Below are 13,384 nucleotides of genomic sequence, written 5' to 3'. Positions count from 1 at the left end.
CACCTCTTACCCCAACATCACTGGGGCAAAAGCAAATCGTAGAAAAATTTAAGAATTTGGTGGTAAGAATTAATACATATTAACCTCCTCGTGGAATATGTACAAGTTGCCATTAAATAGCATTGAATAAGGCACCAGAATTGTAATTTGTACACTCTCCATTTTTAGGATTTCACAACATAATAATTCCAAACTCTTTCCCAGCCAGCGTTTAAAAAAAATTGCCAGCCAGCGCCAGCATTTTTTATGATTTTTACAAAAAATTAATGCCTTCCAGATCTTCTTTAAATATATAAACATACAATATATAAAATGAAAGAACAGACCCTCTGCTTTCAAACAAACACAACAACTACAACAAAACTTTCATATCTTCTTATGTTTTCTTCTTAACACCTCTTAAATATGAGTAGGTTTCTTCAAAAATACCAAATTTTGAGCAAAAAGCTAAAATAATTTGAATTTTTGTAAAGGACTTTTGTTAGAGATCAGATTCAGAATGATGATAAAAACATGGAGTTTTTACTGTTTTTGGAGCATTGGATGCTTCAGTGTTTTATAAGTTGTGTAAAAGCGACACGTAGTGGATAACAGTGAAAATCTGGATTGCAGTAAAAACTCATCATTGGCAGGAACGTTTTCTCTTAAATGACGAGATAACTTGTCAATGGCGACGAAAGAGTTAAGTAAAAAGCAAAACTATCGGAATCTATCGTTATCGGTAAAAGTCATTTTAAGTAATTGAATATAGGCACAGAAATTTTGTATTGGTGCATCCCCACACACATACTTGTTGCCCTTGGTCTCCAGGGTCATACGATCAGGATCGGTCATCGGCTCATAATTCTTGGACCAGATAAATTTGGAGTCAGGATTTAGGTCAGAACACTGGAAATTCAGTGAAATCACACCGTCGTCATCTACTTCAACAACAATCTCTGAAGTACCTGCGGGACAAAATGGTCTGATGGATTACATCGATAATATTGCTGTTTAGTTTTGCTGATTTGCTGCTTTAAGGTTTAGCAATAAATTTAATGAAACAAAGAAAATCTACAGTTTTGGAACAACAAAAGTGTGGAAAAATGAAGAGCTCAGATGCAAAAGCCCCTAAATGCCACCTCAGTCAAAAATTTGATAATTATATTAACCAAATGCTGTCAGCACGTATTGTATGTTCATCAAGTACTTTCACTTCAAATCCTCTTAATCCCGGCCTCAGGCCATTCAGAAATACCACTTTGTTGGCAGAATCCATAAAACGGCACAATGAATTTTCAGCAAAGTCCTCTAAGTGCACAGGAGGTTTACCGGATTTTGGAGACTTTACCTTTTATTCAGAAAGGACAGTGAAGAAGTAAAGGCATTTAAATTATTGACTAATAATTATTAATTGGCATTAAAGTGAAATTACTGAACCAAAACATAAGAGCCTTATAAAAACGTTAATTTACAAAAAAAAAACATGTCAGACGCACTTAGAGGGTTTTGCATTGAAAAAAATGATTTTTATGAAGTTTTTGTTTTTTTGCAGCAAATTTGACTTTTATTATAAGATGTATGTTTGATCTAAACTTCATGCATTGCTGTGATGAAACTTTGACACTCACTAGCTGAAATAGATATTTTTGAGATAAATAAGATTGGTGAGTAACATCAACATGGTTAATGCAGATGGGTTTATTACCTGGTTTGGTCACTGCATTAACCGGTTCTGTGGCCTCTGAGGGTTTTCCAACACCAGCCTTGTTTTGAGCTCGCACACGGAAAACATACGACTCGCCCTCCTTTAGATCCTCGATCTAGAACCGTACAGAGACATCACTGAGTATCAATGTGAAAAACTCTTCGTAACCCCATCACCTCCTGCACACACACAAACCTTTATGTATTTCTGATCAGTGGCTTTCTCATTCACACCCCTCCACTTCTCAAAGTCAGCATCGGCCTCCTTAATATCAATGTAGTATCCATTGACAGCATCACGGCCCTGGTAGACAGGTGGTTTCCATAGCAACACCAGAGAGTTCTTACGGACCTCCTGTATTTGGAGATCGTGGGGTGGTCCTGAAGAAAAAATGCAGATAAATGTATTTCTTAGAAAAATGGTCTTGTTTAGCCTGTGGACATGTAAATGTGTTTGAATGGGGTTGTTTACCAGGTACAGCAATGGTCCACTCCTCACATTTAAATGTGTCACTGGGTACAGATGGAATACCAACACCCGCCATATTGGCAGCACGTACCTGGAACTGGTACAGCATGTTCTCTTTTAAATCTGAAACCTAGAGATGAATAAATCTGTTAGAAGTCTCAAACAGGTTCATGTATGTAGATCTAATTGGAGGACTTTAGAAATTCAAACTCTCACTGACGATATACAACAATATCTATAACATTTACATTTATGCACACACTTTTAGCCAATGGGACTTGTGGTGCATTTAAACTGTACATTTTATATCTATGGGTTTCCTGGGTTCAAGTTGAGCTACAGAAAGTTGTGAACTAAATGCCAATGTTGAATTTTGATTGCTAATATTCTGTGGTGTAAAGTCATCTTAAACATTTTTGAAATATGAATAATTGACATCTTGCTAAGGTTAATTTAGTGGCGGCCGGTGACTTCTTTTTCGAGAGTGCACGATGCAAAGCTCGAAACAACATGAATGCAGCCATCTTTGTGTGGTTCATCATTTCAAAATGTATGTTTGGTGGTCATGTTAACTTATGTGCATCACGTGTCATGTCAAAATACGAGCCTGCTGCAGACGCTTCGAAGAAGTAAAAAAAAAACGCTCATGTTTACCAAATACTCACTTCATCTCATGTGTAATCAGAGTAATCAAAGTGAGTGTCTTTTTTGAGCCTTGTTTGTGAACGTGGGCGTCTCTTTTATCATAAGCAGCAGGCACATATTTTGACATAACGCATGATGCACATAGGTTCACATGACGCAATGAACACATATATTTCGGAAGATAAGTCACCGGTCGCCACATGTCATTTATTTTTATCTTTCACAAAAAATATTTTCACTAATTTGACTAAATCAAACATTGACTAATAATTATTTTTCTTATTAACACATGTGACCCTGGACCACAAAATCAGTCGTAAGGGTCAATTTTTTTTAAATTGAGATGTTTACATCATAAATAAGCTTTTCATTAATTTTGGTTTGTCCAGGTAAGTTCTGTATGCTATGGTTTATCGTTTAAATAACTGATAATATTACTTTAACGTACAGACATCTATTCAGCCTGCTGTTCTGTCTGCTATTGTTTAGTTGAACAACTTGCTTTTCCAGATTAAATGTCTGTTTTTCAGTTTGGATTTTGTGAAATAATTTTTTTAATAAACGCAACGTATAGTCCACTGCGACTTACATATGTTATTTCGCCTAATGATGTATTTTTGAATGATACGGCTTATACTCCGGTGCGGCTTATAGTCCGGAAAATACAGTATTTGAAAATCTGGAATCTGAATATCAAAATCACAATATTCAAAAAATTATAATTTTTAATTGACAGAGTCTATGCTGTAAGTTTTTAAAGATTCAACAGATTAAAACATTTTAGTTGAACTATAAAGCTAGTTGAGCAAACATACTTATTTATATTTGAGTCAAGTTTGGGCCAACTAGGTAACACTTTGGAGACAGAAATTGAGTGAAAGTAAAATTTCTGTGGAACTAGTTACTAATAAAATAGTTCATTGAGGCAACAATATTTTACAGTGTACGTCACCACAGGGAAAATAAGAAAATCGCTACTTCCGTTTCATGGCCACTTTAAACCCTGAAATATGTCCTCCATTATCCAAGTGTTTTAGTTTAATGCATGAATTGCATGATTTCTCTCATTCAACAAGAACGTTTGAGTTGAATCAATTTATTCTATCTTATTGAAATTTCTGGATTTAAATTTTTTTTACCCATCATGCATTGCAGTATGCATAAGTTAACTGCTACTATAATATGAGTGTTGTTTAACTGTTTGTTGTCTTTATTTTTACTACTTCAGTTGTTTTTGTTATCATTATTGCTTTTATTTCTATCTTAAGTAGATTTAACTTAAAATTACTTTTTACAAAATTACAAAATTGATATTTTAGGGTTGAATCAACTTGTCTGTGCTTACAGTGAGGGTCACAAATTATATGCTGTATCTCATGCTGCTGTCTCTTTGGTAAGTACACTTTATGAGGGGCAAAACTTTTGGCTACAATGTTTAAATCCATATAAGGCTTTGAAAAGCAGAAAAAGAAAATGAAGGCCAAGTAACTTTTCCAAGATAGTTCATGTATGAAAAGGAAAAGCTGAAATGAGACCAGGACTTACTCTATATGCTCGCTCACTGACAGACCTGATGTTCGCCTCATGCCATTTTCCCGACACTCCACCGATGACCTCACGATAATCTATGAAGTATCCGGTGATGTCAGCTCCACCAATGAAAGTGGGCTGTTTCCATGCCAAAACCATTGAGTCGCGCACGCTTTCCAATACATTGATGCCATAGGGAGGAGCAGGGGATGCTGGGATAGCACAACACAACAGTTAGCAGTGAAGAACATATAACACAGTAACACCACCAATGACAATATTCAAACACTTCTGATGCTTGTTTATTTATTAACAGAAGTTAGGGTGCATGTACACCAAAGACTTTTAGCATGACTGAAAACACCAGGCGGGCACCAAATGTGGGCACGTGCCAGTATTTTTTCAGCAAAGTGCTTTGGTTACAATGATACTTTTGCTTTGTTTATCATTCGTTGAATGATGCGCCGGTTGGTTGTTTTGATATTTGTCCCGCCCCTCCTCCACTGTGATTGGACGGCCGAGTGAGAAGTGACATTGACGGCAGCGTAAACGCCTTGGTGTATACGGCACCCTTATGGTTTTTCAATCTGAAAATGTGTTTAGTAAACATTCACTTCCAATAAATAACTAAGTAACATCCTCTTGATGGAAGAAACTTGCCAATATGACTAATATAAATCCACTGACGATTGAGGGAATGAAACAAACTTTAAAAAGTCTTACTAAGAGTTCAGTGAGTGCATAAATATCTAATAACTGAGTAAGACATTTTACATATATTACTTGGTTTATATACTTTTAGAAGAACATATTAAATGATATCTGTAATATAATAATAAATGTGATAGTTTCTTTATATACAGTATATACTTTTTGCAATTGAACAGTTTTAACTGTATTGTATAATATCCCTACTGAAAGGACCAGGTAAAACCAGCCTCAGATGGTTAAGCTGGTGTAGCAGGCTGGTTTTAGAAGGGTTTTGGACTCTTTTTATCTGATCTTAGCTGGAAGACCAGCTGAACCACCACTTTAAACCACCTTGACCTGACTGAAAGCTTGGCTAAGCTGGTTGGCTGGTTTTTGCAGGTCCTCCCAGCCTAGCAAAGCTGGTTAAGCCGGTTAAGCTGGTGGGTCCAAGTAGGACCAGTAGGGATATGGCCAAAACTCCTATAAAACGGGTCTGCTACATCAGCTTAAAACCAGGCTGGTAGACCATCTTAAACCAGCCAACCAGCTTAGGTTTAAGCTGGTCTTTTCACTATACAGATGACATGGAGGATTACTGAGGCCCTCTACTGGTTAACAATCATTGGCATACAAAAAAAATGGTCATAACTGAGACTGAATCCCATGATGACCGGAGCAAATAGTTCAAATAAATCACAGAAGTGTAAAAATACTGACTCCTGACAAACACACAAATCCAATAATCTTTCATTATAATGACATGAAAAAAACAAAAACACGGCACAATGGTTAGACATACATTACTCATATGCCATGAATGTGTGCTTATACAAAGCAGTAATAATAAACATTGCTATGACCAGGAAAGAGATTGTGTGATAGGGAAGGTGTCAAGCATATTGCCAGTTGTGGCTGGTGGCAAAAAAATCATCCTTTGATCATAGGCGTAGCTTGAGTTTGGGGGGTAGACTGGTCTATTACAGTATTTATACTGAAACAAGTGCTATAATTTTTACTGCAAACTAAAAAAATAAAATTAATAAAAAACTTATTCACTGACTATGCATTAAAATAAAATATGATAATGTTTCAAGTATCATCTAATATTGTTGTAAGAATTAGAATAAGAATTTAAATTAATATGTATATTTGTTGTGGAATATAATTTATTTTATAAAAATCCTTTTAGCCATTGGAGGGTCAGGCCCCCCAGCCCTCCGCATGCTCCGCCTATGCCTTTGATGTATTTGTGAGGACAGTGTTGTTATGAAAACTTACCCAACAGAGAATGTTGTGGGTTTAATAATTCATCCCTCGGTTTGTAAAAACAAACAAAAGCAGACTGATCTCATGAAAAGTCGTGTTATAGTCACGGAAAATGTGATGAATTTATTTGTGTCCATGGCACGAAATTCAGCTTTTTTTCATGCCTTGAGCACGAATGTCTTTTTCGTGACACTCACACAAACTTCTACACTGTAAAACAAATGCAGCATTTTTGTCAAATCAACATCATTTGTTAAGTTAAAGTAACATAAAAATATAAGTTAAACTATTTAAATTTGTTTTTATAAGTTATGTCAACTTATCACAGGTCAAAACTTAAAATAGTAGGTTGAACTGACTTGCAAAACCAAGTTGTTTTAACTTCATGCTGCAATTTTTTACTGTGTATAAATAGTTTTTCATGTCCGTTGCACGACTTTCTTTTTCGTGCACTGTAAAAAATACTTTGCTGCCTTAAAATTTTTTGTTGAATCAACTTGGAAGTCATTTCAACTTACTATTATTAATCTTGACTAGAGAGGAGTTGTTATATCTACAGGCGAGTTGTTATAACTTATAAATGTAAGTTGACTTTTCTCAACTTTATTTTATAAGTTATGACAACTAATTTCTGTTGACATGACTCGTAAATCTGAGTTGATTTAACCAAAAACTTTAAGGCAGCAAAGTTTTTTTTACAGTGTGTCATTTTATGTATTGTTTTCTCATTGTTTTTTTCCTATTTTCTTACCGTTGTCGCTTGGGGTTTGGGTTAGAATCACTTTCGGTTACATTTTTTGACATCCTAACCCAAACACCAACTCTAATCCCAACTCCAGGCGAAAATAGTTTTAAAAGTGGAAGAAGAAACATGTAGAAACCAATACATAAAAGTACATCATAACCCAAACCCCAAATCTAACCCCAACCCCAAGCGACAATGATTTAAAATAGGGAAAAAAAGAGAAAACAATAAATAAAATGACATGAAAAAGAAAGTCAGGCTACGGACACGAGAAACTATTTATAGAAATTCATGCGAGTGTCACAAAAAAGACATTTGTGATCAAGGCACGAAAAAAGCTGAATTTCGTGCCATGGACACGAATAAATTAATCAAATTTTGCGTGACTATAACATGACTTTTCTTGAGATCATGTTGCACAAAATTCATGTTTACAATAATGTACAATACTTAACGATGGATGTTTATAAGGCTAGATTCATTTAAGAGAGTTTTTAAAGGGCAACATTTCTGTATGTCTGTTAAAGTGCTCATATTCATTTCTAGTTTAAATCATGGAGATAATATGACACGTTGTGAACCCAGTTCTCTGAGAAGATAACCTCCTGCAAACATGCAGATTAAACTGAACTGTTGTGTTTGGTTTGCTGCTTGTTTAAGATGGACGTCTACTGACGATAACTGAATTTCCCAGCAGGATTGCCTGACCAATAGATTTTTTAAAACTGAACTATGATTTAGTATTCAAAATAAAAATATGGAAAAAAACAATGGCAATATGCTAATTTGATGAGCGAGGTCTTGCATCCATTTGACAAACTGAGCAAAATAATCATGAAGGAGTGAATTTGACCAATTGCAATCAAGAGATTAAAAATGCATAGAAATGAATTAAAAAAGCTAGAAAGTAGAAGACAGGTGAGGTCAACTCCTGATGATGGTGATGATGATGATCAAAAAAACTGGATCCGAACATAACCTTCATCTTCTCACCTGAGCCTCTTCGTCCTCTCCTCCTGGGTTCTCCTGCTTTCTCTGGTTCCACAGAAGATTTTACTGCGCACTTACGATCATCAGACGTTCCTGTATCTGGCTCTGATTGAATACAGTCGTGTGTGTAAAATTCAATGCTACGATTAACTACCTGTTCAGGTGGCCCTAAGTTCTCCCCCTTGCACTGTTTGCCTTCATTTAGGGCTTGGTGATCCCCATTCTGACCCCCATCCTCGACCCTCTCAATAGCATTAGCTAAGCGTGTTATATGTGCGTCAGCAGTTACATGCTCGCTCACTTTACATGAGCTGTGCTGAGTTAGTGTAACCCCAATACCCACTGAATCCAGAAACACACCGTGAGGAATACCGCCCCCTACAGGAGTTAGCAAAGAGAACAGCCAGAGAAAGAAATCAGAAAATGCAACATCAATAAAAACACATCTGTCAGTCACTCTACTGGCTTTTACATTCAAATCTACATTTTCTAATAATTACATCTTTTCAGAGCAAAAAAACATGTATGCATGCAAATACAAGCAGCATATTTGCCACTATTACTCTATATTTAATTTATTATAATCAGTTTTGGGGGTAACGCATTACAAGTAACGTGCATTACGTAATAATATGACTTTTCTGAAGTAACGAGTTAAGTAACGCATTACTTTATAAATGTACACATTAATATCTGAGTAACTTTTTTTTTAAGTAATGCGAGTTACTTTTAAGTTGAATTAATTTGATATTAAAAAAACAATGTACTGCATTTAACTGAACGTATTAACGTAAAATGATGATGGCAGACCAGAGCTTGACATTTTTGCGATGGAAATATGCAATTTTTGAATGCAGAACTTCTCAGTCATAAAAAATACCTGCAAAAAAAGTAACGCAAAAGTAACTTAAAAGTAACATAAGCATTACTTTCCATGAAAAGTAACTAAGTAAAGCAATTAGTTACTTTTTGGGGGAGTACCTTGTAATGCATTACTTTTAAAAGTAACTTTCCCCAACACTGATTATAAGAAAAATAAGAGAAAGAAGCACTCAGGTGAAATTAGTAATGACAGATAATTGAGTTAGTTTATGCTTTTGACCGCTGTTGTGTTTCTTGTGCTTATCCTTTATGAACAACACACACTTTGTCATTTTTCCCCCAAGATGGTTTATTTAATGGACACAGTAAACTTTTGGGGCCTCATACGTGCATAAGCACTGATGTGATCAAAAATCCACGGCAACGTTCACATTTATAAAAACATCTTTGACTTGGAAAAGTGCTTAGCACCACGTCAGGGTCTAAACAGACATACACAACTTGATCTCATGACAAATCGTGTTATAGTCACGAAAAATTTGATTAATTATTCGTCTCTATGTCTTTTTCGTGTCACAAATTTTTATAAATAGTTTTTCGTGTCAGTGGCACGACTTTCTTTTTCATGTCATTTTATGTATTGTTTTCTCATTGTTTTTTCCTATTTTTAAATCATTGTTGCTTGGGGTTAGATTTGGGGTTTGTGTTAGGATGCACTTTTATATATTGGTTTCAAATGTTTTTATTCCGTTTTTTAAACTATTCTCGCCTGGAGTTGGGGTTAGAGTTGAAGTTTGGGTTAGGATGTCTAAAAATGTAACAGAAAGTGATTCTAACCCCAACCCCAAATGACAATAGTAAGAAAATAAAAAAAAACAATGAGAAATCAATACATAAAATGACACGAAAAAGAAAGACGCGCTATAGACACAAAATACTATTTGTAGAAATTTGTGCGAGTGACAGGAAAAAAACATTCGTGCTCAAGGCATGAAAAAAGCTGAATTTCATTCCATGGACACAAATAAGTTAATACAATTTTTCGTGACTATAACACGACTTTGCGTGAGATCAGTCTGCTTTTGTTTTCCGATTGCTGCAGGTTTTGTTGCAAATATAAACCATTATTATTGTTTGAAAGTAATTTAAGCATTGACAGGCGCTCTTTTATATGTCAATGAAATTAATTGGGCATCGTCGATCACTAAACTTAAGACTTTTCTCTTTAACAAAGCATTCACAAAATTTGTCTAGTAAATGTACTTATCTCGCAATAGTTAGCATGTATGTAACAAAGCAATCACATAACTCGTCTGGGTAATATACTAATGCCGCAATAGCTAGCCTGTCTGGAAAAAACATATATTAAAACACAACACTGGTTGACACTTGCGAACAGCCCCTATACTAATAGGATTTTGTTTGTCTCTCCCTGTCTCGTCCTTGATCCCAAGGACATTGAGACAAACAGACCCAGTTCCGGCTGCCGTGGAGGTCAACACACCACTGATCTACTGGCCGTCCTTCAACGTGATGCCCAGCCGATGCCTGACCAACGACCACCGACGGAACCCGTTTAATCTCCTTATCCGTTAACATATGTACATATATATATATATATATATATATGCAGTCGATATATATATATATATATATATATATATATATATATATATATATATATATATATATATATATATATATATATATATATATATATATATATATCCCAAGGGTTTTTCTCCTCCTAGGACTTTTTTCCCTCCTGGCTAAAAAAATCGGAAGGTTTTTCAACCCCGGGGAGTCGGGCGACATTGGCTTAACTTAGCAACCTCTTCTATAAATTACATTATTAATACGCTCACTTTTAAAGTTTATTCATAGCCGCTGTATTTTGCTACTTATGTTGTCTGTCGATTTCTGTTTTCCCCTGCTTCTATTAATGTATAGCTGCTTCGAAACAATTACCAATTGTGAAAAGCGCTATATAAATAAATTTGAATTAAATAGAATCGTTTCAAGGCGGAGATCTGAAACTGTTCATCTGCGTACAAGTTCAAGATCATTTATAGATTTAACATCTAAAAGAAAACGTACGCATTTTTGCGAAATGATCGTAAGATTAAATTTAGGATGGTTTCTATGCAGAATTTTATAAGTGAGGCCTCTGGACTAGTAGCTGTTTGGTAATATGAAGTTTGAAGTATGAATTGTACTTCTCTAGGTCTTTTTCATTGGTGTGTTTTGTGTGTTTGCTTTTTGTATGTAAACAAATTGTACAGCACATTGGTCACCTACCCATCATTTAATTTGTGCTTTATAAATAAATTGCCTTGGCTTATCATGTGCTATTTATCATGCTGTGGATCCTTACTATTCTTACTGTGCTGTGGCAAAATGCTAAAGTTTCCATCATTAGTGTCACTTTGGATAAAAGTGTCTGCTTAATGAACTAAATTCAACATTATTTTTCTCTTCCCAACTAGCTTTAGTGACATATATTTTTATAACATTATATTTAAAAAATATGACCAAAACAACTTCTTTATATCTGAATGCATGGGGGTCAGGTTGCCAAGTGTGTTTCATAAAGAATAAGTGAGCATGCTCTTCAACACTTGTTTGACTTCATGCGGCGCCGCAAGAATCGACAGCCATATGATGTCAAAGGACCACAAGAGCGATTCGCAAAATCATACGAGTTTGAGTTTGACAGTTTGAGTTTGCTTTCAAATCGAACAAGTCTAACATCTTATGAATGTTAAGGGACATCAGTAGAAAGGCATTATGGGTAAAGACAGATGGACATGCATGTTAACGAAGACGGAGGGGGTGAGAGGCGGGTGGGTTGGTTGGTTTGTAGTCACCACTACATGGGATCAGTTCTGACCCAAACTATAGGAGGTCTACAAGTCTGACAACAAATGCAAAGGCGGGGCTTCAGAGAATGATGGGTGTGGCTTCAGGGTTTGGTGGTTGTGGAAAAATGCAGAGGCGGGGCTTCAGAATATGGTGGGTGTGGCTTCAGAGTGTGAAGGGTGTGGAAAATGCAGAGGCGGGGCTTCGGAGTATGGTGGGTGTGGCTTCAGGGTTTGGAGGGTGCGGCTCTGGCACCGTAGTGCCTTTGAGGACGTGAGGAATGCATGAAAAGTGAAAGTTGGTAAATTATGTGATTTGTTCGTTAAGTTGATAAACTCACCGATAGCAGCTTTAACTTCAATAGCTTCAGATTCCTGAGAGAAATCACTGATTCCCGCAGCATTGACCGCTCGCACACGGAAGACATATTTCTCACCCGTGGTCAGGCCATGACAGATAAACCTGCATCAACACGTGTGTAGATATTAAATCAAGTTTAACATATATTCGTGATGTTTGCTGAGACAAGCATTACTATTGAAACTTAAATAATTGACCCATCACACAGCATACAGTATGTTTGTTTCTGAACGAATGTGTTTATGTTTGTCATTAGATTTGTTGGTACCTGGTTCCTTTTATAGGTTTGTTGTTGCACGGTTCCCAGGTGTTGCTCCCCACGATGCTGGCGTCGATGTAGTAGCCCACCAGCTCTTTAGCATCACGCGACGCCTCCCAAGAAACCACCACAGATGTGTCTGTATTGCGTGTCGGCACCACACGACCAGGGGCTGATGGGATATCTGTTGATTGACACAAATAAAGCCTTTTACACAAAATTCAAAATTCAAATTATGTTCATGAATTACACCTTGGTGTGTGTTATACATGCATGGGACATGTTAAAAATTAAAACATGAATATGTGTTAACATAATGTTGGTATTTATTCATCTTTAGAAAAAAGTCTTTACACAGAAGCTGTTGGGGTTCAAAGATGGGGTAGTGGCACCCATACTAGACCCGATCTAAGGAGGTAAGGAGGTAAGTAGTATAGCTTTTTTAAGTATGTATATAACTGTGATCGTACCGAGTTTGTCTCCAACCGTGGTGGCTTCAGTCGGTTCTGACGGTTCTCCGACACCGGCCGAGTTACAACAGCGAACGCGGAAGCTGTACGATTTGCCCTCCGCCAGATCAAAAAGAGCAAAGCGTGGAGATTTCACAGGGATTTCAGTGTTCACTCGCTGCCAGCTGTCCGTACCAGAGACGCACTAAACACAAACACCAGACAGACTTCAGCATATTCACTCAAGAAAACATATATAAAGAGTTTAGATGCAAAATCCTCTAAGTGCGTTTGATGTGTTTTCTTGTAAATTGGCATTTCTATATCAGGCTCTTATGTAGGTTCAGTAATTTCACTTTAATGGCAATGAAAAGGTTATTGAAATAATTATTGTCACAAATGTCATTGTCATTTCATTGGTACAGTATTTTAAAAAGTTGACTCACTTTCATTGCAAAACCCTCTAAGTGCATGCAAGCTTTTTTAGGCAAACCACAGGGAAATCTGTCTTAAAGGAATAGTCTACCCTTTTGCCATATTAAACTATGTTATTACCTCAACTTAGACGAATTAATACATATCTATCTTTTTTCAATGCGTGCACTGTACAGCGC

At 36.2% G+C, this 13,384-nt stretch overlaps 1 protein-coding gene across 3 annotated transcripts in view; it reads right to left on the bottom strand.

The window, feature by feature from the left end:
- The window catches only part of myom1b (myomesin 1b), a 42,087-nt gene that overhangs the window by 11,007 nt on the left and 17,696 nt on the right, over positions 1-13,384 (bottom strand). For all 3 annotated transcript variants that reach the window (XM_065261801.1, XM_065261800.1, XM_065261803.1), the window contains 8 exons: positions 12,792-12,975; positions 12,331-12,505; positions 12,043-12,164; positions 4,346-4,542; positions 2,159-2,285; positions 1,883-2,067; positions 1,688-1,802; positions 791-947 (listed from right to left, as the gene is read on the bottom strand). In XM_065261801.1, the coding sequence (XP_065117873.1) occupies positions 791-947; positions 1,688-1,802; positions 1,883-2,067; positions 2,159-2,285; positions 4,346-4,542; positions 12,043-12,164; positions 12,331-12,505; positions 12,792-12,975 (1,262 nt within the window). The remainder of the gene's footprint in view (positions 1-790; positions 948-1,687; positions 1,803-1,882; positions 2,068-2,158; positions 2,286-4,345; positions 4,543-12,042; positions 12,165-12,330; positions 12,506-12,791; positions 12,976-13,384) is intronic.

This window comes from Paramisgurnus dabryanus, chromosome 2 (assembly GCF_030506205.2).
Source record: "Paramisgurnus dabryanus chromosome 2, PD_genome_1.1, whole genome shotgun sequence".
NCBI lineage: Eukaryota > Metazoa > Chordata > Actinopteri > Cypriniformes > Cobitidae > Paramisgurnus > Paramisgurnus dabryanus.
The sequence above is the reverse complement of the archived record's forward strand: the minus strand, read 5'-3'. Positions and strand labels throughout refer to the sequence as shown.